General features: G+C 42.4%; 2 protein-coding genes across 2 annotated transcripts in view; one reads left to right on the forward strand and one right to left on the reverse strand.

Moving 5' to 3' along the window:
• Positions 1 to 4780, forward strand: part of itga8 (integrin, alpha 8) — a 40260-nt gene extending 35480 nt beyond the window's left edge. Inside the window, exons 25-30 of the mRNA XM_069142911.1 lie at positions 160 to 318; positions 2548 to 2664; positions 2772 to 2885; positions 3098 to 3199; positions 3290 to 3412; positions 3510 to 4780. Of these exons, the coding sequence (XP_068999012.1) occupies positions 160 to 318; positions 2548 to 2664; positions 2772 to 2885; positions 3098 to 3199; positions 3290 to 3412; positions 3510 to 3599 (705 nt within the window). The 3' untranslated portion in view covers positions 3600 to 4780. The remainder of the gene's footprint in view (positions 1 to 159; positions 319 to 2547; positions 2665 to 2771; positions 2886 to 3097; positions 3200 to 3289; positions 3413 to 3509) is intronic.
• A 1334-nt stretch (positions 4781 to 6114) lies between these two features.
• LOC138194291 (ataxin-1-like) lies at positions 6115 to 19193 on the reverse strand. The gene is made up of 3 exons (XM_069142912.1): positions 18801 to 19193; positions 12848 to 14912; positions 6115 to 11172 (listed from the first exon to the last, which is right to left on the reverse strand). Exons 2-3 carry the CDS (start codon positions 14654 to 14656, stop codon positions 10480 to 10482), a joined length of 2502 nt encoding a protein of 833 aa, XP_068999013.1. The 5' UTR covers positions 14657 to 14912; positions 18801 to 19193; the 3' UTR covers positions 6115 to 10479.
• Between the last annotated feature and the right edge of the window lie 6670 nt (positions 19194 to 25863).

Consider the following 25863-nt stretch of genomic DNA (forward strand, 5'->3'; position numbering starts at 1 on the left):
CAGTGGCTGAATTATTATCTTCATGAAAACACAGGTGGCCTGTGTCATCATCCCACAGTTATGATAACCTGATTATAGCCTTGATCACATGAGACCTGCTAATAAGACAGAAGAGAGTAAAACACTGACAGACGTTCTGCTCCCTCTTTCTTGCTTCAGCTCCATAACTCAGGTCCCAGCAGTATTCAGGAGGCTGAGCTTCAGGTCGGCTGGCCTTCTCGTTTCCGTGACGAGAACCTGCTGTATGCCATGGAGATTCAAACTGACGGACCAATTAGCTGCCAGACAAACACCAGCCTTAACCCACTTGGCCTTCAGGTAACACGAAAATATGTGAAAATATACCTGCTTATGCATGCAGACACATATTCAAAAAACCTTCCTCAAGACCCAAACTTAGATAAGTTGTGTAATTTGAAGGAATATGTAATTTTTTTATGGTACAGACAACATTTCTAACCATACCTGCTCACAAATCTTGCATGCTATCAAACAACTGGACCTACTGCAATTTCAGAATTTTATTTATAGAATTGCTCATAGTATATTCATCCAGCAATTTCTCCATAATTTATAGCGACTTATTCAAAGCATAATTGTACCCGTTGTTCTGGCTGCTCTCCACTTTCTTTGCCAGTTGGCTCAAAACAAGGAGGACGGAGCATTACGCTTATTGGCAGAAATCAGAGCTGGAATAGAAGGCTTGGCTTTTGTTTAAAAAAAATGTGAAGCCGTAATCATCTATGAAAACAAGATGAATCAGATATACTACAGCAGATCCCTGCAGTGAGGAGTCTTATTTCAAGATTGTACATGCAAGGAGCTTCATGTAATGTTCTCCAAATTCCTTCTAACTTGACAGGTATCTCACCAGCAGTAATACTGTCTGTCAGTTAATTTGTTGCTGTTTATTCAGGGAATTATGCCTGGTGTCTGGTTTCTAACTGGTTGCAGGAAGACAAGAAAATGACAGTCATTGCTTCGCTGCTTTCAAAATTAGTTGAGTTGAGAGGAAAAAACAATTCATGTCCAACACAGCTTATTGGATGTCAAAAATATTTAAATCAAAATATTCAATCAAGCTGTTCTCACTGGCTGGTGTCCAAAGCCAAACGTACCAGATGAGAAAACATTAAAATGTATCTCTACATCTGTTCTCTGAGAGCTGAGGCTTCAGCGCAATCAGGTTATCCCCTTTTGTTTATTTATCTGTCTTTTGTTGTTGTGAGTTTCATTGTATGACAGTGAAATTAAATCTCTTCAAAAAAAAAATTTGGGATGAAACCCTTTTTTCATCAGTTCTAAATTGATTTCTGCTTGTTTTTACAGCAGGGGATTTTTTTTTTCTTAAAACATGTTGAAAATCATACTTTACAAGGTTTTCTGTCTTTTTCATCGGCTGTCTCGGCTGCATGGGAGCCAATGTGCCACACAGACCTTAATAAAAGAACCAATATGTGATAATCACTATGGTCTGACAGATAATTGTCCTCAAAAGAACCAGACACGTTTGGATATGATTAGCATAACATCAAAGAATGAGGGCATTGGATCAGTTTAGGATTTTCCCGGTTTTCTGTGTCTCTTCCTCCTGTTTGCAAAAACAAAATTTTTATTAGGCAAATCCAAAGTCTAAAGGACTCTAAAAAAGTAGGCTCAAATTTGATGTTATTGTAAATCTAAAAGTATAACTGGCTGAAATACAATAAAAAATTATTGTAGACCAGTGATTCCCAAACTGTGGTACGTGTACCATTGGTAGTACATAAGGCTCCACCTGTTACATAAACACATCACATAACAGTGATATAAGAAATTGTGGTTAATCATTTAATATTTTTGAAAAAAATATAAAAAATATTTTATTTTTGCTCTTTAATTTAAACTTAGCTTGATGTCGGCAGATATGGCCTTCTCACTTGTTGACCAGCAGGCAGAATGAGTGGAATTTTTAAATGGCTCCATGGTCCGTTGTTCACGCAAGTGATAACTCTGGATGTGACAGGTCAGACAAACCTTTCAATGTTATAGATGAGTGTGAGTCGGCAGATGAGCTGCAGAGTGCGCCTTTCTAGCAAGTAATGTAAATAAATTATTCTATTTTGAAACAGTAGCCTTGTGTTGTTGATATTTAACCCTTCTGAAGCTATTGCATGATTAAATCACTGACTTTTATTTTATGAAAAAAATTATTTGGATGTGAGACTAGTTTGGTACATAATCTAAAAGGTTTGTGAACCTGTGTCATACTTTGACCGTATTCCAAGTGCAGATTGATCATTTTCAGCTGCTTTAATGCAGCACTAAGTGTTAATAAAAATTCCCCTTGCTGGATTAATAAAGTATCTATCTATCTATCTATCTATCTATCTATCTATCTATCTATCTATCTATCTATCTGTCTGTCTGTCTGTCTGTCTGTCTGTCTGTCTGTCTGTCTGTCTATCTGTCTGTCTGTCTGTCTGTCTGTCTGTCTGTCTGTCTATCTATCTATCTATCTATCTATCTAATAAGTCTCTCTTTCTGTTATTGTCTCGTCTGTTTCAGATCTCCACTCTCCAGGATACACCTGAATTATTGGGTTTCTTGAGGAACACCAGCTCTCCTCCTCACCGCCACAAACGATCTGTCAGCACTGCTCAGACTTACAGCAGTAAAATCTTGGTGAGCCACACATATATGTAATTTTTTCAAAGAAAATAAACTAAATTGAACATTCATTAGCCATTCACGGGTGTTTTTCTTCTCTTTCTATAAACCCTCTCATGTAGAACTGCACTAATGTCTCCTGTCTGAGGATCATGTGTGTGGTTGGACGGTTAGATCGTAAGCAGAGTGCGGTGGTTAAGATCAGATCGAGACTTTGGGCACATACTTTCCTGCAGGTCAGTGCCTTTGCTTTACTTTTTTTTATTTTTGTTGATCAATCTTATTCTTTTTTAACTTTCCTCTCAAGTTTCCCACTGTTTTAACTAGTTTAACCAGTTTTAAGTTCTGTTTCTGTTGGCTTTGTCACTATACAACTAGCCCAAATCCCTAAATCAATTCGAAGGTCTGATATCACTTTTTAAATAATAATATGTATTTTATCTTAAAGCGGCGTAACGACCCCTACATTCTCAACTCTACTGTGTCCTTTGTGGTCACATCCATGCCTTACCGCATCCAGGCACCCACTCTGCCTCAACACAGGACCTCGGTAAGATGAAGAGAGCAATGCAAATGTGTTTTAATATCTGGCTTCAAGAAAGAAACAGAAGTTTATCAGTACTCTATCTTTTTTCTGCAGATGGGGACCTTGGTGTTATGGGGTACTCCCGATGTATCATTCGCTGTTCCACTCTGGGTCATCATCCTGGCCATCCTGCTGGGCCTACTGGTGCTGGCCATGTTGACATTAGCCATGTGGAAGGTACATACGCTCACACTTATAATCCACTATCTGCAACATTCCTTGCAGTAGTTTAATTATCCAATACTGTACTAATCGGTTAATGTGATTCCCTCAGTGTGGTTTCTTTGACCGGGCACGGCCGCCAGCAGATGACGACGTCTCCGACCAAGAGCAGCTGACGTCTGATCACACAGGGGACGCCTAAAGACGATACGTTACAGCTCCTGGCTGGAAGACTGTGGTTTAGGAGGCATGTGCACCTTCTGAGTAACTTAAATCAGATCTGTGATCTGTATTAGTTGGTACTTACATTCCTTGGCTGGAGGTCTTCTGCCGCACAGACTGAAAGGACAGACTGAAGACTGCTGCGCCACACAGACAGGGACCAACGAACAGCGTTCAAAGCAGATAGAGTGGGACCAACACACTTAACAGGCTCAATCTCACACACACACACATGTCCATTGTTTATCCATTGTGATGAAGCTCCAGAACTGAAGACTGAATGGACTTTGTCATGAGGATAATGCTTTAAGTAAGTAATGCTTTGTGTAAGTGAGGCACCAAGAGACTTGAGATCCATGCACAAGTGCTTTTTGTGGATGGGTTTGTTTGTGAGCGTGTGTATGCGTGCGAGTATGTGTGCAGGTGCTGTACAAATGTACGTGTTTGTTAGATGCCACTTCTTCACCCAGTTATTGAGTTATTTCACCACCAGATTTAATTTATCCCTCTTTTCTTCAAACCGGGCTGTATACAGTTCACACACACATAAAAGGCAGCCACATGTTTAAACAACAAGGCACAAAGTGTATATTTATGAATGTATGTGCAATATTTGGGTGTAGTGTGATACTGAGGCTTGTTTACACTGGCATTATTTTATTAGAGCTTAATGTTTCAATTGGTTATGTATATAATGTAAGTGATTAATTGGTATATTAGATATTAATGTTGCCGAACAACAACTAAGCATTTCTTTAGACTGATATAAGCCACCACACAGCATTTAAAAAGGAACTAAGTGAGGAGACCAATAACAAATAAATAACTTATTATTGTCTTATAGTGACTGTAGAATTTTATCTTTGAAGAAACGGTTCATATCTTCACAGCTGAAGCCCTGGCCTGATAGTTAAATAGCTGATAAGGCTTCAAAAACTAACTCCAAAGATAAACAGTCCATATATGCATACATTACTGCACAGACTGTCTGGCATTGAACGGTATGTTTATTGTTTTTCAGTTTTTATTAGTGTATAAAGCACAGCAGGCAGAACAAAATGGTCAGGGCATCAATAGTGTCGTAAAGAGTACATTTTAGTGTTATGTTTTTTGTTTTTGTATCAAGTGTGAGGTTTTATCAGAATAAAGTTTGATTACTGATTCGCATTCTGCTTATTAAATAAACAAACTTCACATTGTCCTGTCCAGCATCAAGACAAACAGTGAAATAATCTGTGTTTTTTTTATGCAAAGGGACACAGAAACATAAAGTGGTTAGAAATGAGGGCATTGGATCAGTCAGCTACACTTTGGGCTTCAGAAACACTGCCTGACATTTTTAACCACTTTCATACATCTCACAGAGCAAACAACTAATTAAGAAAAAAACGAGAGATTACGTTTTTTTTAGTCCAATATAACATTAGTCTCAGGGTTCAGAACTGATGTCTTCACCTCAGAGGAAGCACTCTTGCTCCCCCAGGTGGTGCAGTGCAGAAACAAACCTAAATGCCTGTTCTAGAGGAGCACCACAGCACCGTCATGTGGCTCTGCCTTGAACAACACTCTACAGTCTCTGCATTCATTTTCTCTGTAGCAACTTTAGTCTTCCCATTAAATCCCAAGTTCTTCGCTTTCAGGAGCTATAGATGCTCATGGTTTCTCAATTCTTTATTGGTCGAGCACAGAGCGAGAAGAATAAGCTTCAGGAATCGGCCTGAGAGTGCGGCAAAATAATCTTTACACTGAATTTAGACATCCGCTAAACAAAATGCTCATATCCACTTAGATCAATATTAACCAGATCATTATAAAACCGAGATGAGATTTTTTTTAAAAAGACAGAATCAGTATCTCTCTAAACCATGTACCCCAGATAACTGAATTGAATTAAGAATGAGTGAGAGGAGAGAAAAAGATAGCAGGTCAAATTAAATCATGTTTTAAATCGTTACTAATTGAAATCAATCTCCATTAAAAAAAATTAAAAAGTGCTAACTGGCACAAAAGTTCAAGTTAAATATATAAAAACACCACAAACCCTGTTGTAATATAAGATGATATAAACTCCTGTATAATTCAGACCCCCTATTCCATCCACTAAAGAGCAAAAATGTATTGCGTTTTGCGTTCTCAGGCCATGAACTGTGGATGACTCCACGTACACGGAGATCAGATGGATATTAGATTAATCTTTGAAATTTCCATAACTGTATGACCCAGACACCATTGTCATTTATGTGTTATTAAATATCAAATTAGCATATTATCAAGATATTATCAGGCACATCTCAAGTGGAAATATTTATCAGGCTCACACGGCCGGCAAAGCACATATTCACATCTAAAATACTGCCAAAACACACGCTCCCTTTCTTTCTACTCTTATCACACTCAAACACAACCACAGACAAGAGTGAAATATGGACAACTATAAATCATAGTTCTGGATGACTTCTTGTGGACAGGCAAGATCAAGGGAGACAGGCTGCATCTCTTCTTTAGATTCTTTATTTCTTTGAATATATTTGATCAAATGTAAAATTAAACATTTGGAGTAAAGATTTAACAGTTTCAGACTAGCAAATCTCAACACCATCAAAATAAAGGAACATTATTGATACTTACTACATACTGTACGCATAGGACATACTGTATCTTAGCTGAGATTTATCCAAACAGACCCAAATTACAAAATATCTTTTAAAGACTTTGACTCCCATTATTTCCTGGGTTTTTGAGCTGGTGCAAAAGAAAATATCTTGGGTGAAGCGATATCTTGTATTTCTGTCAAATAAACAATGACGCATTTTTGAAATTAAACATCACTTCAAAAGGTCTGTACATGGGGATCAGTGTTAATCCTCTCCACTGGCAACAAGTTCATACGAACATTATAATGGAAGACTTTGGCTATTTACAAATCGCTGAGATGTTGTACAGGTAGTGTACAATTCCTCTCAGACATGCTGTACATTACATCTGTGTATTAGTTACACTAACAACCCCCCCATACATACATATACACACACACACACACACACACACACACACACACACACACACACATACCCACATGTCAAAGTGCAATTCCATAGATCACCACAACACGGCACTTATATGCCATATTCAACATTGTACAGAAAGGCTGTGAAAACTCCTTATTTTAAGGGGACCAGCTTAAGCACGTTTGTGGGGAAAAGGGTCATATTAGTAAATATACTAAAACCTTTCTACAGGGTTATATTGGTGTCTAACACTGGTGATACCTGCAGTCCACCCTTACAGGTGTTTTCACTGTTTTGTTTCTGGTTAGACCTTTTCTCAAGACTGTGAGGGCCTCAACAGACTCTGCACCTGCTGAGGTGGGAAAAAGTCCACTGTTGTCATTCTTATTAGTGCACGGAGTCACCCTTTAATTCACAGACTGCACTGCTGAGCAGAGGTCTCACGAGCAACAATAGCTGTGCGGGCCTGCAGGGATTTTAGGTGTAAGGTTGGCTATATATTTCTTTCGATGTCAACAAATCCCCTGAAAACTTCAGAGCCAACCAGGAATTACTGACAGGTATTGTCTGTGTGGCTTTATAAAGCATATCACTTTGTGCCACTCATATGTATTGTTGTACAAAACTGATTAAAAACATGTGAACCTATCTAGTGAGTTACATGTGCTGTCAGCGTTATAAAAATGGGCACTGCAGTTTGTTAGTTTTTCAGCTCAGTGTCACGCCAAAGTATGTTCGGCCAGATACTGGGTTGCATTTTCGGTTAGGTACCATAGCTACTCACTAAAACAACACGTATCAATCCACAGCTGAAAATTGTCCATAATCTGTCATGTTTTGCAAATATTCAGTACCCAGATATTTAAGAAAATAATTTTGCTTTTTTATTAAACTACATTTTTGTGACCAGTTTTTGAAGATTTGTATTTTCCACATGCCACAGACAGAGAAAAGAGGGGATTTGTTGACAGTAAGAAAAATGTAGAGTAACACCAGCCTTACCTTTTGAACAACAACCTCACATTTCATAGATTTGTCTGTGTCGTGATGTTGTTTCAGGTCTGCATTTGAAAAATAATTTGCTTTAGGAAAAGTACAAACACGGGCCGGGCGAGGAGGGACAGAAAATGGCTACAAAGACAAAGTGATCAAACAGTAGCTCTGCTTTGTAACAGTGAAAGAATATAAGACCACATAGTTTAGGAGGAGAACAGTCACTGGGCAGTGTTTAGCCTGAGTAGTCAAACACAAACAGAACAGTCTGATTACTGGGTTTACGATAAACACCTCTCAGGAGTTTGATGGCTATCATGGTAAACTTGCAGTCCATATTCACACATACAGTATGCAAGTCAAATTGATTCTGCGGAGGCCAAATTATGTAGATGATCCTAAAGAGCTGTATCACATTCATTAAAGTTTGAGCAATACCAGAAGTGACAGAACAAAAGCAGGACCACTTGGTATTGTTGTGTTAATGGAATGATTGAAGAAGGAGGCGCTGTGGCACATACAGTACATAAGCTACATGAGGGTAAGAACACACACTGTACACTTTCTAAAAAAAAAACACTTTGCTGTACACGATCGACGCTGGCTGATGAGTTAACTCTGTAACTCTCTCTTTCTTTCTCTGAATAGTAGCTCTACAAATCATCAAAAATAAAGCTCAGATAGCTTGCCCAATGTGTGTTTACATTCCCTGCTCCGGTATATAATGTTTTCTCTCAGTGATAAACCTGTAGATCATGTGATGTGATGTGAAACAGTCATAGTATCTGACAGCTGAGGAAGAGGGACACCACCACCACCACCGCCGCCACCACCACCACGCTCCATCACAGGATGCTTCATCAAAGTGCTGCTGTTCAGAATGCACACATACACCAGACTGTGGACATACACATTCTGTCTCAGGCCTAAACACACACACACACACACACACACACACACACACACACACACACACACACACACACACACACACACACACACACACACACACACACACACACACTGTTCCTGAGTATGAACAATAGGATATTTCTTTACTTTAAGAAAGAAATGACACTAATCTACTATCAGAAGGAAAGAGGTGGCTGTTTTAATCAAAACAGCAGTACTGATATAACAGTTATGGACTTAAGGAAGGCATACTGTCATTGAGGTTTGAATGGTAAAACTTAAAACCCTAAAAACCATGTGCTGCTGTGAACAAGGTACATACTGTGTATCTAAGGCCATAGTTTCTCTAAAGAAAACAAGGTCACTACGATGAGAGGGGTCGCTCATAGTTACAGACCCACTGAGAATTATTACGTGACTGCATTTCCTCTCCACTCTGCAGAGCTTTTTAGCATCCTTCAGCTTAATGTTGTGGTTTCATGGCCTGCAACATACTCTCACCACTCTCAACTGGGTTGATTTCAGTTACAGCAGCCAGCTGTTCTCACTGAAAAGCCCCGACTGCTTGCTGAGCACCAAACAGCAGACGGCAAGTTAGTAACTAGCTGGTGAATGTGATGGAGAATAATAACTACAGCCAGATATATCCCTCAGGAGCTGGTTGATACCAAAATAAACTACAAGTTGAATAAGCTGGATTTATATTTATGAGGCTGCCTTAAAACACAAATTAATGCTCATGTTGCTCTGTGTCTGATAAGTAATTGCAAAAACTGTTTGCTTACAAGTTTGAAGTATCAGCCTTGTTTTTTTAAATGTAGTGCATTAGTCCAGTTGGCCATCTAGGTACTTTGATGTTTCTCTATTTGTAAGGGTCATAAAAGCTGCACATAGCAGCCACGGCTGAAGACAGCTCTACATTAGTGAAACATGCCGTCACTGAAATTAAGTATCAGACTAAAGCTCAAGCTATCAGGGTAAAGATGATTGGGAAACTTCACCAGAGGTATGTGCCTATATGCAACTGCTGTCACCCACTTGTTGCAAAAGCACTGGTATCAAGTTCTCTGCGTACTCGTCAGTGGTGCAACAAACAGCACATGCACGACTTCATGAGTCAGTATTGAGGACAAATTGAGTGGTTTACATTCAGGCCTTTTCAGTCTTGATTTAGTGCACGCAAACACACACACACACACGCGCACACACACACACACACACACACGCACACGCACGCACACGCACGCACACACACACCCCTTAGTCCTGCGCTTCCTTTGACAGCCACACAAATTAACACACACAGAGCAACACGCAGGCACAAACACACAGTGACACAGAGGGACCAGGCCACCTGCATGGTATGAAAATGAAAATATAATGTCATAATATAAAACTCAAAACCTCATCAGATGCACACAATAGCAGAGCTCTCAGCCACGATGATTGAGCATTGTCATTAAAACACCAAAGGTCTCTCTTTGACTCCAGCGCTCAAGAGACTAAAATCAAAAATAATCAGTGAATCAAACTATGGTCACCCACTTTCTACATGCTGACATCGGTGTCTGTGATTGTTCATGTAAAAAAAGAGAAATGGTCAACTGGACTACATCCAACAGGTTTGAGCCCCATGATGAAGGAGATCCAGCTTATGATATGTAACATGCAAATCAACGCATGTCTCTCAGGTGTCTGACCGCCATTCACACTCAACATTCACGCTGCATTCGTTTTTGCTTTCAGCATTGATTGCACTGATCTTGTGTGAGATACCACTTATGGAGGTGCTCTATTGTACTTCATCATAGATATCAGACTTGTGTGAAAGAAAAGAAAATGTGTAAATACTGCGTTGTCTATATTACAGTAGTCTGGATAGAGAGAAAAGAGGGTGGGGCTAAACACAAAGCAAACCACAGGTATTTAAAATTCCTTAAATCTCTCTTAACAGTCTACTCTTTTGTTCAAGCATCTTTCACTCCCAGTACTGGAGTGGCCCTCTATCCTGATTTTGACCTCCTGAGGGATGAAGGAGGGTTTGGGCAGAGTCACAGGAGGCTCCTCCTCAGCTCTCTCAGTCTGGTCTCGCTCTGGAGCCGACCATCGTCTCTTGCGGGCTGTGGGTCTCTCTGGATCGCCACATAGTTTAGGGATGGCGGACATGTCTGATTTCACTACTTCCTGTCTTATTTCTCCAGTACCTGAGACTGGCAGCATTGGTCCAGCTCTGTAGATCCCCTCTGCCTGTCCTGGAACGGGTCCCAGTCCTGCTGGTAGCTCTACTCCTGGTACTGGTCCAGTGACCTGCTGCCTCTCCAGCCTGTCTGCTCTGGAAGCCTTCATGAGGAGACCGCTGTTACTGCCTGCAGCGTTCGGACTCACAGTGTTCCTTACATTGAGATCCACATTTTGACAGGAGTCAAAGAGGTGACCGGTCTTCAGCTTGGTCCCCAAAGCCTGGCTGTCTGTTAGTGAACCATTCCTTAAGCCACGCAGCGTCAGCGACACGCACACGTCGCCCACGCACAGCTTAGCGCAGGACAGCTCAAACAGCTGCGTGGTCCGGTCGGGACAGCATGATGACCAGCCCTGGCCAAATACAAAGAAAGGATACTCCACCAGCACTTCCACACACACCTGGATAGGAGCACATGCACAAGAGACACAGTCAGCTTTCTGCCAAACACAAACTGAAAACTGACAAACTATGAAAGAAAAACGACCACTCAAAGACACACTCTGTAGAATTTGTTTAAGATTATAGTATCTGGCAAATTATTCTGCTGGTTTAGCGTTTTGTTTGTTAAGCAAAGGAAAGACATTTGTACCTGTCAGATTAGGAAAAGCAAAGGTGTACATAATAACAGTTTAAAGCTACAGTACTGTACCTTTACATATAAGTGAACATCTGTTGCCAAAATTAGTTCTGACTAAACCTTCCGCTGCCAGACAAAGCTCTCTGTATGTGGAGTTTTTTTTCAACTGTCGTTGGGTGAGATGTTTCCAAGTTGACTGGATAAATGAAAACTGGCACTGCTCTATGGGCAGATAATGCCCACCAGACCCCCACCAACCAAGTCGCTATGCAAATTTAATTGGGGATAAAATGATTCAACTGTGCAACTCTTCTAGACTATCCAAATGTTATCAGACCAAATGGAATCAAATTCTAATAGTGAAACAATCCTATCGAAAAGTTTGTGACACCTTTTATATTGTTTATCCACAATTTTTCCACAGCTGAAACAGTAGCAAAGGTTCAGGCTACTATGTCGTGGTATGTGTCGACACTAGTTTTTTATATCTTCACTGGCAAAAAGGGGGAGATGAGTTTTCCCACTGCAGGTTTAAAGTGACTAAATTGCTTTTCTGTTTCAGTTTCTGGGTGTTTTTTTTCATGCTGGTTTATTGTCATGGCTAACTGGGGCACTTAGATAGAAGTGAGCAATTATTAATGATATTATTAACACCTGATCATCTATGCTCAAAATGTCAGCTGCGAAAAAGGTCCATATTTCTAAAAAGTGTTGCAGTCTATACTCAACAATATATTTTACAGATGATTAAACTTTAGCTTATCAAGGATAAATGTTGGCCGATACATTACAAAAAGGAATGCTGGTATGACAGAGGTATGTTTGAGGTAATGAAGAAAAAGTGTCACAATCTGAGCAGCCCTGACAAATGTCACATTCAGTACACTATAGTTTGCGTCCTCTTCAGAATGATTTGATAACCAAATTTAAACGGTTATGTATATATGTAAATTGATATTGACCAATTTATTATTGTCCGATTTTTTTCAAACTCTTGAATAGCAAATTATTTGGATTGACCTAAATTATCCAGAATCAATCAGGCTCCGGTCTACCGTGTATTGTTTTTAAAGTAAGAAATCTGGAACATGTCTGGATTCAAATATTTGGCTTTAAACCTTTCAAACATAGTTCTATGTTGTGTATTTTGGTTTCTGGTCCGTTAAAGGGAGCGAGGCTGGAAAATAACATCTGCATGTTTGCATTCTGCATTATGGATGAATTTGGACTTTTTGACTTTTGCAGCTAAAGGCACTGTGAGAGTGAGAGAAACGATACACTGCTTGTAACTTTTGGCTTGTTAAAGAAATGTTCTCATCAATTTCATCATCCTTTGGATTCAATATAGTTATATTTATTTCAAGTGAGCTGTTGTTTGCCACAGTGGTGTTTTTATATCATCACCTGGGGGCGCCAGAGACTTGAAATTTCAAATTCTTCACTTGATGATTTAGAAAGTTAAATTAATCCCACAAGATGAATCAGGAGCAACTTACCTGGGCTTTGAGCTCTCCTACAGAAAACTGTATGACCACAGCATTCGGACTTTGCCCACTGTCAATACGCTCCACGGTGCTGGAGTCAATCTTTAGCTCACTGCTAATCTCAGCGCTCTGGATGAAATCTTCCGTCTTGAGGTCCTCCACACGCTTTAGCTCCCCGTCGGCCAGCTGGATAATGGAGCCTCGCATGAAGAATGGAGGGAGTGCCACAGGGGAAGAGGAGGAGGAGGAAATGGTGGGGGAGGCTTGGATGGAAGCAGGGGCAGGAGTGGGCACAGGAGTGTGAGTTAGCGAGGGAGCTGCCACCACAGCAGGAACCGGGTTCGAGGGCAGCACCGGCAACGCTGGAGCCTGTGCAACGGCTGGGGGTGGTTGATTTCCATGTGGCGCAAGTGCCTCACACTTGGACAGGGCTGTGGCCAGATAGGCATGCGGCATGGCGGTGGATATTTGTGCGGTAGTGGTGGCAGTCAGGGCACTGACAGTACGACTAACCTCCATTTCCGTACCATTGTTGGCACTACTTACTGGGATGAGGAGGGACTGGCCACTCGGGATGACCAGGTGCTGCGGCAGTGCCGTATGGTAGCTCACAGTATGCTGGTTTGCACTAGTGATATAGCCAATAATGGGTGACTGTGTGGAGGAGTAGATACTGGCTGGCAGCTCCTCATGGGGTAGAGTGGTCTGGATGACTGTGTGAGGACCGACAGATTTCACCAGCTCCGAGGAAGAAAGGGAGGTGAAAGAGGAAGATCTGGACACTGGTTTTCCCAGGCAAATGCCTCCTTTCTCAGTCTGGACAAAGGATATCTTATTTGAGCCAGGTTCGTGTTCGGCTCCGTGGTTGGGCTGGGCCACGAGAACCAGGGAGGTCTGGAGTCCTGCAGGGTTTTGGCCGTAGTCTGCTGGTAGGAGGATGTGTCTGGCTTCATAGCTCTGGACCGGCTGATGGTTTGCTGCCTGACTGGAAGCTTTTACCTGCTTGATCACCTCCAGTTCTCCGTTCAGCACACCCTTAGCATGTCCCTCTAGTTTCTTTCCAGCTGAGCCATCTGCATACTGAACCACAAGCTGTGAAGGAGCAAGGGTAAGCGTCTGGGGGAGGACGGCTGCATGAGGGTGAAGCTGGAGGTGAGCAGTAGGTGAGGTGACGGCGTTTCCGCTCACAGTCAGAGGAGCTCTGCTGTCCAAATGGATGTACTGGCTGGTGACTTGAGGAGAGCTCGGTAGAGACACAGGAGTCAGTTCTGTGGGGGAGAGGCCGATTTGAAACTGCTGCTCCCCTTTGGTGTTGGCAGAGATAAGGGCAGTGGTGTAACCATCCAGCTGGGGACGCTGTCCTAGTATGGTAGAGCTGTTAGGTGCAGAACCAGCATTTGTTGAGATGATGTGAGAGGAGATGTACCCAGCGTAGGGCCCAGAGCTGATGAACTGAACATTGGGTCCCAGCTGAGCAAACTGGATAGTCCCGGCCTGCTGGGGAATGGCTGTGGGGTAAACAGCGGGCAGAGAGGTCAAGGGCACCGCAGATAGAGGAGTGACTGAGGAAGGGATTGAAGTAGAGGGAGAAGAGGAGGAAGTGGAGGAGACAAGACATCTCGGGCTCTCTATCTCCCTGGACTTGCAGCGTTCACTGGCTACACTAGCCAGCCATGCTAGGTTTTCTGTGTGGGGACTATCAGTAGCCACTGCAGCAGGAGGTGTTGCTGCGGCTACCACCACTGGCCTCTGCTCCAGAGCTAGAATCTCACGCTTCTTGGGAGGCAGGCATCCATTACTCCGCTCTTGGTTGGCTTTCATCGTGCCACTGTGGTTTTATTATTCCCTGGTACTAGTTTTGAGGTTCCCTTGAGGCAACTTTCTCACCTCCACTCAGTGGTTACGTGCGGGGGGGCCAGCCTTCTCTGCCGGCTGCGTGGCTTGGTGTTCAGCGGCGGACGGCTCCAGGTCTCACACCAGAGAATATGGAGTCACTCCAGCTCACAAAATGAGCTCCATAGACTTCATGAGGAATCATCTCTGACCAATCCACCTCTTCCACGATGTTTACAGGAATCTGAAGGCAAGAAAGAACACATAATCAGACACTCAGGTAAAGTGAAATTAAAAGTTTTCATTATTAGTACAGATCCTTCTTCTGCATTTAGGCTATATAAATAAACTTGACTTTACTTGACTTAACTTAATATTCAATTCAGTCTCATTAGTCTAATTGTGCAGCAGAACTAGCGCAGGAGACACAGCCTGTGTTTATAAACTGTATTCTGAAAATGCTCCTGCGGGGCTGCAAAATGCAAAACAGCAAACACCAAAATACTTCACTCTTAAAAATGTCTCTGCTTTCATGTCTGTGAAGGGGATGTTCTGTATTTTGCCACCAAGTGGCCCTTGGCATGAGCACCTGCATCGGAGTTGTATCCGTCAACAGCACTTGAACCCAATGTGTAGTCCATTCTGTGTACATTTTCCTCCGAGAGTATAACCTCTGGAGATTCCCCTCAAGGGTTTACATGAACCTATCTGTCATAAATCATCCTTCAACCTGCCTTACCATGAATAATGATGTATGACACACAGTACAGCACAATGTTATGTGTCATCATTTGCATAATGTGGAGAAGGCTCTTTCATGTTTTCACCACCAGGCAGGAGTTTTCTGAACTGCGGCATTTGTGTGTCTGGGTGTGTGCGCAGGCTCATGTGTGTGCAGCGAGCGTATGTGCGTGGCTGTTGGCTGTTATCTTGCTCCAGGGTCTAGTATAAGAAAGCAGAGCGGAGTGAAAGGATAACAGCACAGAGAAACGGCCTCAGAGGAGCTTGTGTTTTTGTCTTTGTTTTAACAGTCCCGAACCTTGTATTGAGTCAGTGGGGCTCCTGTAAATATAAAATCCACCTCCACAAACAGAACTCTGGGTCAGTGGGCACTTCAGAAATATGAAGGGAAAACAATGTGGCTTGAATTTTGATTATGGAACATTCTGGAGGAATCATAAATGGGCCTTTTTTTTTTTAATGTCTCTAAAGAGCTTTGAAATATTTCAAGAATGACAGCCTGCTATGTCCTTTGTTGTATAATGTTTCAAAAGTTCAAGGGAATACAGGATGGACAACAAATAATACATGAATAGGCCCTCTCAGAGTTAGCAAGAGACAGACTGAAGGCTGGATTAAGAGAAGTGTAAAAACTTCTTTATTCCCTGCTAGGATTTGGGAGGTTGCTGGAAATTATCATGTACAGATGCTAGGTTAGAGAAAGGCACCTTACAATATCAACAAACCACAGTAACCACAATACATTTTGAGTGTTTTCACAGCAGGGCTACTGAAGCCTATAGATTTATATACTATAGATTCATATGCATATACTAAATCTCTAAAATATGCACACCCAAGAAAACACAATGTTCAACATATCCATGATTTCAAACAACATTAACAAGCAACCATTTGCTTCCCATGAGGTCATTTTTTACAGTTTTTTTTCAGTTGCTGTTTTTCCCTACAGGCTTATCAATGGGTGAATTCACAGGACTCTGAGTTGTTCATTAGCCAGAGGCACCACTGAAGTGGACTATATGACACATGGATAGATGTCCATCCATTCATTTTTCTGCCCTTATTCTCCATTCAGAGGAGCTGCTCTGAAGTGTGTTTTCAGATTACACCAGAGGTTCACTACATCAGGCGACCATGGACATGTTACATAAAGACAGAGGGGGGGGGGGGAAACAGAAGGCGACCTTGGTAATTTTCTATTTAGACACATCTACTTCTAACACTGGCTTTGACAAGGTCACTGCATCCAAAAGCAGCGGAAACCTCTCTGCAATTTATCTAAGCATACAGCCTGGTAGATCCAGTAGATGCAACAAAGGAGGAGAGCAGCAGAGATGGAGAGAAACAGAAACAGAAAGAGGACAATGAGGGGGAGGAGAGGGAGATAGGCAATGTAAGATGACAGACAAACCTATGCAGAAGGAGGAAAGGGAGCAAATGGGGAGAGTGAGGAAAGAAGGAAGATTAGGGATGGGGAAGAAGGACAGAGAATAGGGAAAAGGGAGAAGACTGAGTGCTGCTTCTCCTGACCCACATTGAGCAGCGCCTGCAGCATCAGAGCGCCATTGCCCCCGCCTCGCTGAGAGATCCCCGATCAGCAACACAGCCGCCGCTACAGTCTGAGCTACGCTGTGCAGCATCGCTCAGTGGCCACAACCCCACCTCAGCAGCACCATGTCAACACTGTAATGACATCACATCTGAAGCACCAGGGCCTCTTATCAATATAGCAGCACTGCAAGACAAAGCCAGCAGACTCTGATTTTCAAATGCCACAAATACACCACAGTGTCAACAGACTACACATAAAACAGGAAGGTGTCTCTCCTTTCCAGAACACAGCACATAGTCACACACACACACCGCTCAGCAGCCTCTCTCGATTTTCCAGCGTCAGCCTATTATTAGAACACTGACACCAACAAACATAGGCCTCGGTGATACTACGAGGAACAAAGGCGAGCTCTCAAGACATGACTGTCACACGGAGCCACACAGAGCTGGAGCCCGGAGTCAATCCCAAAGCCCAGGACTGGAACCTCTAACACATGTACAGAGGGATGACAACAGAGAGAGGGGAGGGGGGGGGGGGGGGTCGGTGGGACAGGACGCTCTCTGTTCGGCTCATCACACTGATGCTTTTCAGCTCAGACAGAGTGATGGAGCCAGCCTTACATGTGATACTCTCTCATACTCCCACACAAAAAGCTACACAAACCACAGAAATAGGTCTGTGCAGCGGTGTGTGCCGTCACCACGCTTTGGTGGGTGAGATGATTTCATTCAGCCGCCTCTCTCTGCTGTCTCCAGGTGAGAGGCCCCCCAGCAGTTACATTTTCCTCTCTCTCATGCAGCAGTTGCCAGCTCCTCCAGTCCTCCACCTCTTCTTCCTCCGCAGGAGACTTCTCATGCTTCGGGAGCCACTATTTACTCCTCACATTAATCCACGGCTTCATAGCAATAACATCTCTCTGCAGCAGGATTATGCAGAAAAGCAACAGACAGGCAACCAAATTATTTAGTGACAATGTCTTGAGATGCAGCTTCTATGCAAAAGACTTATTTCAAAAAGCTAATGCATTGACCCCGGGGTGATAAACCTGTTGTCAGGACTGCTATACATCATGGTTCACCTGCTTGTCCAGTCATAGATATTCAGTGAATACCCTGTACAGCAAATGGCTATATATAGAAAACAAAAACTTCATTATCAATCTGAGCTATGGCTTGAAATAGAGTGGGAGGTAGTGTGGAAGACAATATAGACGTGTGTTGATGTGTGATTCGCTGCATACGATTAGGAACTGACCTTACAAACACAGCTGCTTAAACCACAGAGCAGATCAATACAGTGCAATGCTTCTTTTTTTTTTCTAATATTCAAAAGAGCCATTTCACTGTGCCTTCTGTGGTACGACAGCGGCGGCTGTGCCTTTAAGAGGCGGACCGACCGTGTGGCAGACTAAAGCAGACACTAAAGAACAGGCAGTGGGGTTCAGGCTGTTTGTCTCCACAATGACTCCAGAGTTCTGCATCACTGCTTGACGCACGCCGACCACACCGTATACAAGCGAGAAAAGACGCGTGCATGCACAACTACAAACAAGCAGGGGTCAGTACTGTTTAAATCCAACCACCGGTGTTGGTGGACACATCAGAGGACAGATGCTGGGACTCTCGCCTCCAGGGGGAGGGGGGGCTTTAGAATGACAGTGAGAGCGCACGAGTGTAGTAGCAGGGCAGAAAATACTACTATGCCACAAATCAAGAAGACAAGACGCCCCCTCGCCCCCTCCCCCTCCCCTCACACACGCACACACATACACACACACGCACACATACACCCCTCCTTCTCCCTCCTCTGGTTAAAGTACTAAGAATAGCTCACCAGTCTCTCCACAGCCACTGCTTGCAGAGCATGTCCAAGGATTCTTCCTGGCTGTCAGTGTGTGTGTGTGTGTGTGTGTGTGTGTGTGTATTGGAGACGTGTTTCCTATAGGACTCCTCTTCCTGGATCTTTCTCCTTTGTGCCGCTCTCCTCTCCTGGAGCCTGTACTGTGAAGCTGCTCCAGCTCTGCCTTCCTCTCTCTGGATTCCGGTTCGGAGGTTACCCTGCCCCTGCAACGGGCTAACGGTAAAGGAAGTTCCCCACTGCTGGAGCTCGCACCAAGACCTGCGTGCAAGGCTGCTCCAAACGTGTGTTATGCAAGGCCACCAGACCGCCAGCTCCCTCTCTCTGCCTGGTTGCTTCTGACTCTCTCGCTCGCTCTCTCTCTCTCTCTCTCTCTCTGTCTCTCTCTCTCTCTCTCGCTCGCTCTGTGTGTGTTTCTCCCTCCCTCCCTCCCTCCTCTCTTCTTTCTCTCTCTCAGTACTCCACTGACACAGCTCCTCCCCCAGCCAGCCTCATCAGCCGCATCAGGTATTCATTCAAAAAAACACACTCTACTTGGCTCAGCGCCCAGACTACGCTCACACACAGAGAGAGGGAGAGGAGGGGGAGGGAGCAACAGACGGAGGGTGAGGGAGGGAGAGAGAGAGAGAGAGAGAGCTGGAGATCCAGAAAGGGTTTGCACAGACAGACAGACATGCAGCAAGAATGTGAGCAACTGTGGGATATTCGCACAGGCATATATATACATGCAGAGACACTAACACATATGCAAGCACACAAACCGACAAGAGGATTAAATTGCCGTGTGTGCGTTGCCATGTTAAAGCTGTGCTAATGTACTGCTTCCTTCTTGTTCATTTTCATATGCATTTTCCCTGTATAGACAAATCTCCTCCTAATCTGCCCTGTGAGCTGCCCTACAATTACATTCTCTCAGCCTCTGTTCAGCTGCAGAGGGACTCTACATAACCCACCATAGGACTCCCCAATCTCTTCCCCAGCAGTATATCCCTCTGCAGGCAGGCAGCTCTGATAAACACCTCCCCACCGAGGCACTTGGCACTGGGGCCCTACTCACCCCAAGGCCTCCTCCTTATCCAGTGCAACTCACAGCAGAGAGGGCTAGGCTGCAGACAGGCACCTTAGGACAAGGCCAGCCAGCTATGTGCTCCTCTGCAGTTGAGTACAAGCAGTGTGTCCGCTCTTCCTATGCTGCGGATGGGGGGAAAGGCAATAAATTCAACAAGTCACATAACACTGCTGCTGCAACAAGCTGAGTGAATAGTATCACACTCACAAAGGCTCTTGGGAGGGGGGATTTTAAACTTTCCAGTGGATGTATCCCAGAAGAAGAGGTGTTATAAGCATAGCCAGATGTAATTTTGTACAGCTGCATATATAGAAAAGTTGCTCCTTGAAAATTATTTTTAAAAAACAGGAATATTTTCTTTATTCGTCAACCCACCTCTCTCTAACTAGTCTGTGACTGAAAATCACAGGTGTTGAACATAGTGTACTTGTTTTGTAAAGACTATAAATACAAATGCAGGTAGAAGCTGGAAGACAAGATACAAATGACCACAATATCACACATGCAGATGCATTGTAGATGTGTTTCCCCAGCTGTTGCACCTGACAGAAAAAAACAACAACATGTGCTGTATGTCTTCTTTGTCAAGGGGCTACTGCCTCATCTTCCTACTGTGACTCATATTTCTACAAAGACACTGCCAAGCTAAAGTAAACCCCAGGAGCTACACCCTCCCCACAGCAAGGGAACAGAGAGCAACATGACAGAACCCCACTGTGAAGCATGAGGGCACCTACAAGAGATTGCGTCTTCCTTGTCTGGAAATGGCTCACTTTAAATTGGAGGTCGGAATTCATTTGAACCAAGTGAGCTGAAATAAGCTTCCCTCTGAGGATTCACAAATCCAGTTTGAGTTGCACGAAGCAAAATGTTCACTTTACAGAGAAGATCAAGAGTGAGAATCAAATCTGCCTGCTGTTTGGAGCTCGATCAAAGACCCCCCTCCTGCATGTGTGTGCAGGGAATGTCTTTAACACAGATCAACAATGTTGAGTCTTTATTGAAATTTTTACATAATGAAATCTATTGGATACTGATTCTTGTGGTCCAACCTGACAGAGGGGTTTTGCTGGCCTATTTGCATGTGTTTTTCTTTTTAAATTTGAGCACACACATTTTGTTGTGTTTTTTGGTTGTTTATATATATATATAAAAAAAAAACTATATATATATATATATACTGTACTGTATATACTGTGCATTTTATATTTAATATTTTTTTACTGTTATTTTATTGCTTTTTATTACTTTATTATTATTTATTGCTTTCCTGTATGCTGCTGTAGCGGGGGGGGGGGGGGGGGGGGGGGGGGGGGAAATTCCCCTTGGGGATTAATAAGTAACTACCTAACCTAGCCTAACATACAACTACAGACTATGATACAAGTGTTACATTCCTGAGCAAGTGCACACAATGAGAGGGAGTGCTCCAAATAATAACAAGATCTATGCCATTTTACAAACATTAGCTACTGAAAACTGATAATCCCCAAAGTAGAAGTAGTAATACAAGTATATATAGGCTACTTGAAATAAAGTAATGAATGGTTGAAGGTCTTGCATCAGCAGCCAGTGCTGTTTAAACAAACAATCACTGCATCATGCTTCCATTCTTTCATTTTTAAACACACAGATGTCTCCACACACTGCCTGTCTGTGTCCACTTTTACTCACACACAGTAGCTTTCAGCAAGAAAACACCATGAAAACTCAAGTGGACTCAAGTTGCTGCAGGTTATAACATTGCATGACCTTCACGGCAAAACTATAACGCAAGTTCCACTTCAACTTCCGGAGGAACTGTTTCAAGATCTGTCTTTTTCCACAGCCTCATACAAATCTGAAAAGATGAATCATATTACCTTGAAACTGGTGGGTGTCAAGCAAACAATTATCCAAGCATCTGTGCCGCATCTTCACCATACACTTACTGGGGATAACTGAGTCCTCTAATGCAGAAGACATGTCCAGACATGCAACACTGATCCTCAAAACCACAGTGCAGGCAAGCTTGCATGATGCAAATAGTCACATTTGGGAAATAGAAGGTTGTTTCCCATGGTGTGCTTTCTTTTGCAGTAATTATCCTACTTCATTCATAATTTTAGTGTTTAAGGAGTTATACAAAAATACTGGTTCTAATGTGTCAGTATAGGAAGCACTCAAAAAGTAGCCTTAACATTTAAAATTAAGTTAAGTGCAAATACTTCAGAGCTGTAATTCAGTAAAGTGCTTAGTTAAGTTTCTTTTTAGCACTGAATTATGAAGCCTCATTGAACTCCCGTCTCCTTTTCGGTAACGCCTGTAAATAATTGAATCAACAAGTGCACACTAGTAAGTGCAGTGGTTCTGAATGTTTTTCTTCTTTAGTCATCTTTAGATCATTAGAGCATGAGAAATAGTTAATATTCTGCCCCCTACATTGTGAAAGGATTACTGTTTTATAGAGATGAGATGATTAGTTGTTTAATCCATTAGTTGATCAACAGAGAATATTTGACAACCATTTTGATAATTGATTAATTGTGTACAGTAATTTTCCAAGAAAAAAAAAGTAGTAAATTCTTCACACCCTGGGATTCTAACTTCTCAAACAGCAAGATTTACTGCATCAGCATTATTACAGTATTTTAACACGAGATGGGTTTGTCTGGTTTGGATTAAACCATATTCACCTTCGAGCAGGGGGAATAGCTCACGAGAGGCTGTATTACGGTTTGTATGTAGAAACATGAAATATTCCCTCAAACTGTTTATCATATAAATCCATCCATTTATCCCCGAGCTATATCTGCTTATGCTTCAGAGGCTTGCAGGGGGCTCTAGTCAATCACAGCTGAATCTGGGGGATAGGACGAGAGCACATCCTGGAAAGGTTGCAGGTCAATCACAGGGCTACTCATTATTATAAGATATACAAATTTTCAAAATTACAAATAAAAGCAGCTTTTGATTTTTTTATTTTTTTTTGCTGCCTCCCCACTTAGAAACCCAAGGTATAGTTCAACTAGTCCCCTCACTTCTACTAGTACTCTGTGAAGAATAACAAGGGAGGCTGTGGCTCAGACTCAGACGGTAGAGTGGGCTGCACACTAATCGGAAGGTTGGTGGTTCGATCCCCAGCTCCTCCTGTCCACATGCCTAAGTGTCCTTGAGCAAGACACTGAACCCTAAGTTGTTCCCGGTGGTGTACCATCGGTGTGTGAATGTGCTCCTGATCGCACCTTGCATGGTGATCTGTCTCATTAGTGTGTGAATGGGTGAATGGGAAAACCATGTTAAAGCGCTTTGAGACCGAAAGGTGATAAAGCGCTATACAAGTACAGACCATTTACCATTTAACAACAAATCTGTAAGAAATATTAAAAAAAATTACATGGAGCAAAGTTCAGTGTGAGAGAGCAGCCACAGGGAAATGCTATGCATTGGTAATATAGAGAATGGAAAGTGGAGTGTGGGCAGTGGGATTAGGAGGGCATTTGGTATCAGAGCGGGAGGTAAATAACCCTGGCTCGGTCCTGTCTGAGAGCAGACCTGTCTCTGCTGTTGCGTGCTCTAGTTTGGAAGAAACAACATGCATACTCCACGCTATGTGGGGAGAATGTGAAAGCGCTTGCTGCCATGGCAACAAGGCAGCTCCACGGTCTCCAGTCCCCATTAAGAAAGATGGGTGGCAACGTGGCTGTAGCTCAATGGTGGTGTACCATGACACGCTGAAAGAGCCTATTGAAAGCCAGTGAATTCAGTTGTTAATGAAAAGAGCAAAGGGACAGCAAATCCACCAGGCAGGTGATACTGACCTCACCTCTCGCTTTGAGTGCGTGCTCTTGTGAGAGGTGTGTGAATATTAAATCTACTCAGTTTTCACTGTTTTGATGAGCACATTTGTTCACTTTGGGCTTCTGGGGGAGTTTATCACTGAATCCCTGGTTTAATTACAATAGAGCAATTGTTGCGTGCTGCCAAGAGTTCAGAGTGACCTTGAACAGAGTCCTTGCATATGTAGAGATGAAAAGAATGAGGTGTAAGCAAGAGGTTGAAGCGCTGAAATCTGAGAAATGTAAGTGTCCAGTTTATTTTAAAGTTATTATAATGTGACAGTCCCTCAGAGATCTGAGGAAAATAGCCTCCAAAAATGAACCATGATGTAATCTTTTCTCATTTTGCATTAAAAAGCCCAAGTTAGGAAATGCTTTGTTAATTCAGAGTCTGAATTTTTTTCCCTTTAAAACATTCAAGAGCACAATATGATTCATAGTTAAGGCAGTGCATGCTTGATGTGGAGGAGTAGACCAACAACCATTTAATCAACCTGTTACATCAGAATGATTACCATTACTATTATTATTTTTACAGACATCTTGCCAACAAATCAGCCATAAAATAACATGTTTTCTCTGCTCAGAATAACACACGAGTATTCATGTTGCTAAGGACAGCAGACTCCTTTAACAGATTACTTAAAAGTTACGCGTCTCAGTCGGATGGCTGTGGTTTTACTGTAGGACACCATTGGACTGGATTCTTTAACTCTGTTTCATGTAGATACTGTGCATGTGGTGGAAGCCAAATTCAGCAGAACAAAACAGATTTCATCCCGAGTCCAAGTGCCAAGACTCTTTTCATTCAGCTGAAAATAGCAAGCCACTGCTTACGCACATCTCCAGAACATAGTTTAGGCAACTAAAGGATTGGGTGGGAGTGATTTGTGGAGGAGGAATACAGCCACTGAAGGAAGCCAGTAGGGTTTGTTCAAGCACATGAACCGAATGAATCAGAAAGACACCAAATAGTGTAAAAACAAAGAAGAAAAGAGCACAATGTGGAGCCAGGAACAAAGCTACTGTTGCCTTTTAACCATAGTTTCCAAAGATCTTGGTACGAGATTTGCTGTGTGGTTTATAAGACCAGACAAGAAAGACAAATGAGCCAGAACCTTCTTAATAATATTATCTGTTTACATTTAATAACTGTATATCATGACGGAGCTCAACTTACCACGTGGATACATGCTGTTTCTTCTGTTATAAGTGCCACTTTTGGATACTGAAGTGAGGAACTCGACCATCACTGAAATGACCTCTGTGACCTCTGTGACCTCAGTGAAAGCCTGCCTACTCCTCCCACCCACCGTAGTGTAGATGCTATACCACATTCACATGACAGAGGGCACTTTACTGGCTCCACCTAATGTGAGCTGCAGTTCAGAGTTGGATAGATGCTGTGGACACGTATTGTTATTACTTCCAAATATTAGTATTTTTTCCCCCTATGAATCCTTTACTTACATTTTCCAACAATATACAGAGACTAATATGTAACAAATGAGAGGATTACATAAATACTGAAGAATTTGTTTGTATGAGTATGAGCAAAATAATAAACTAAGACAATATATTACCAGGTATTATATTGAAATCTTTTTGAAAAGTAAATATCATTTTTCCTACTTTACACTGCCTCAAAGGCAGTAATCTGTAACTTTATCAAAACATCACATTTGGGTAAGTTGTAAACTCTTACTCTTATGTAATTTAAGGCTGAGTGTTAATTATTGTCACAAATTTTATGCAAAGCCATAAAAGTATAGGACACTCTACTTTGGTTTTCTACAAACTAGAAATATGAAGTATGTACGCTTTAATGTTCTTTTGAACTGATGAACAGGTTCAATAAATACAATTTAGATAAAATAGGCTGTGATTTAAAGGCAGCCCCGACAAATCACATGAATTATCTCAGAGTAAACAGGTGCAGACGCTTCCTGTTAGTGTAATCAGATTTCAACCGGACTCCTTATTTCAGTGGTGAGCACAGTCTCTCTTGACATGAGGGAGGATGCAGTGATGAGGTCACAAATAAGTAACGGGTGCTTTACCAGGGCCACCTGGAGCCAGACAGATTTTCTACTCTTTAGTTTCTCATCAAACACGCAACAAGTTTACATTTGTGTGTTCCCTTAACCCAAGA

The sequence above is a fragment of the Embiotoca jacksoni genome, unplaced genomic scaffold (assembly GCF_022577435.1).
Source record: "Embiotoca jacksoni isolate LCO1_2020_lvr unplaced genomic scaffold, fEmbJac1.0.p SCAF_11, whole genome shotgun sequence".
In the NCBI taxonomy this organism is placed as follows: Eukaryota; Metazoa; Chordata; class Actinopteri; family Embiotocidae; genus Embiotoca; species Embiotoca jacksoni.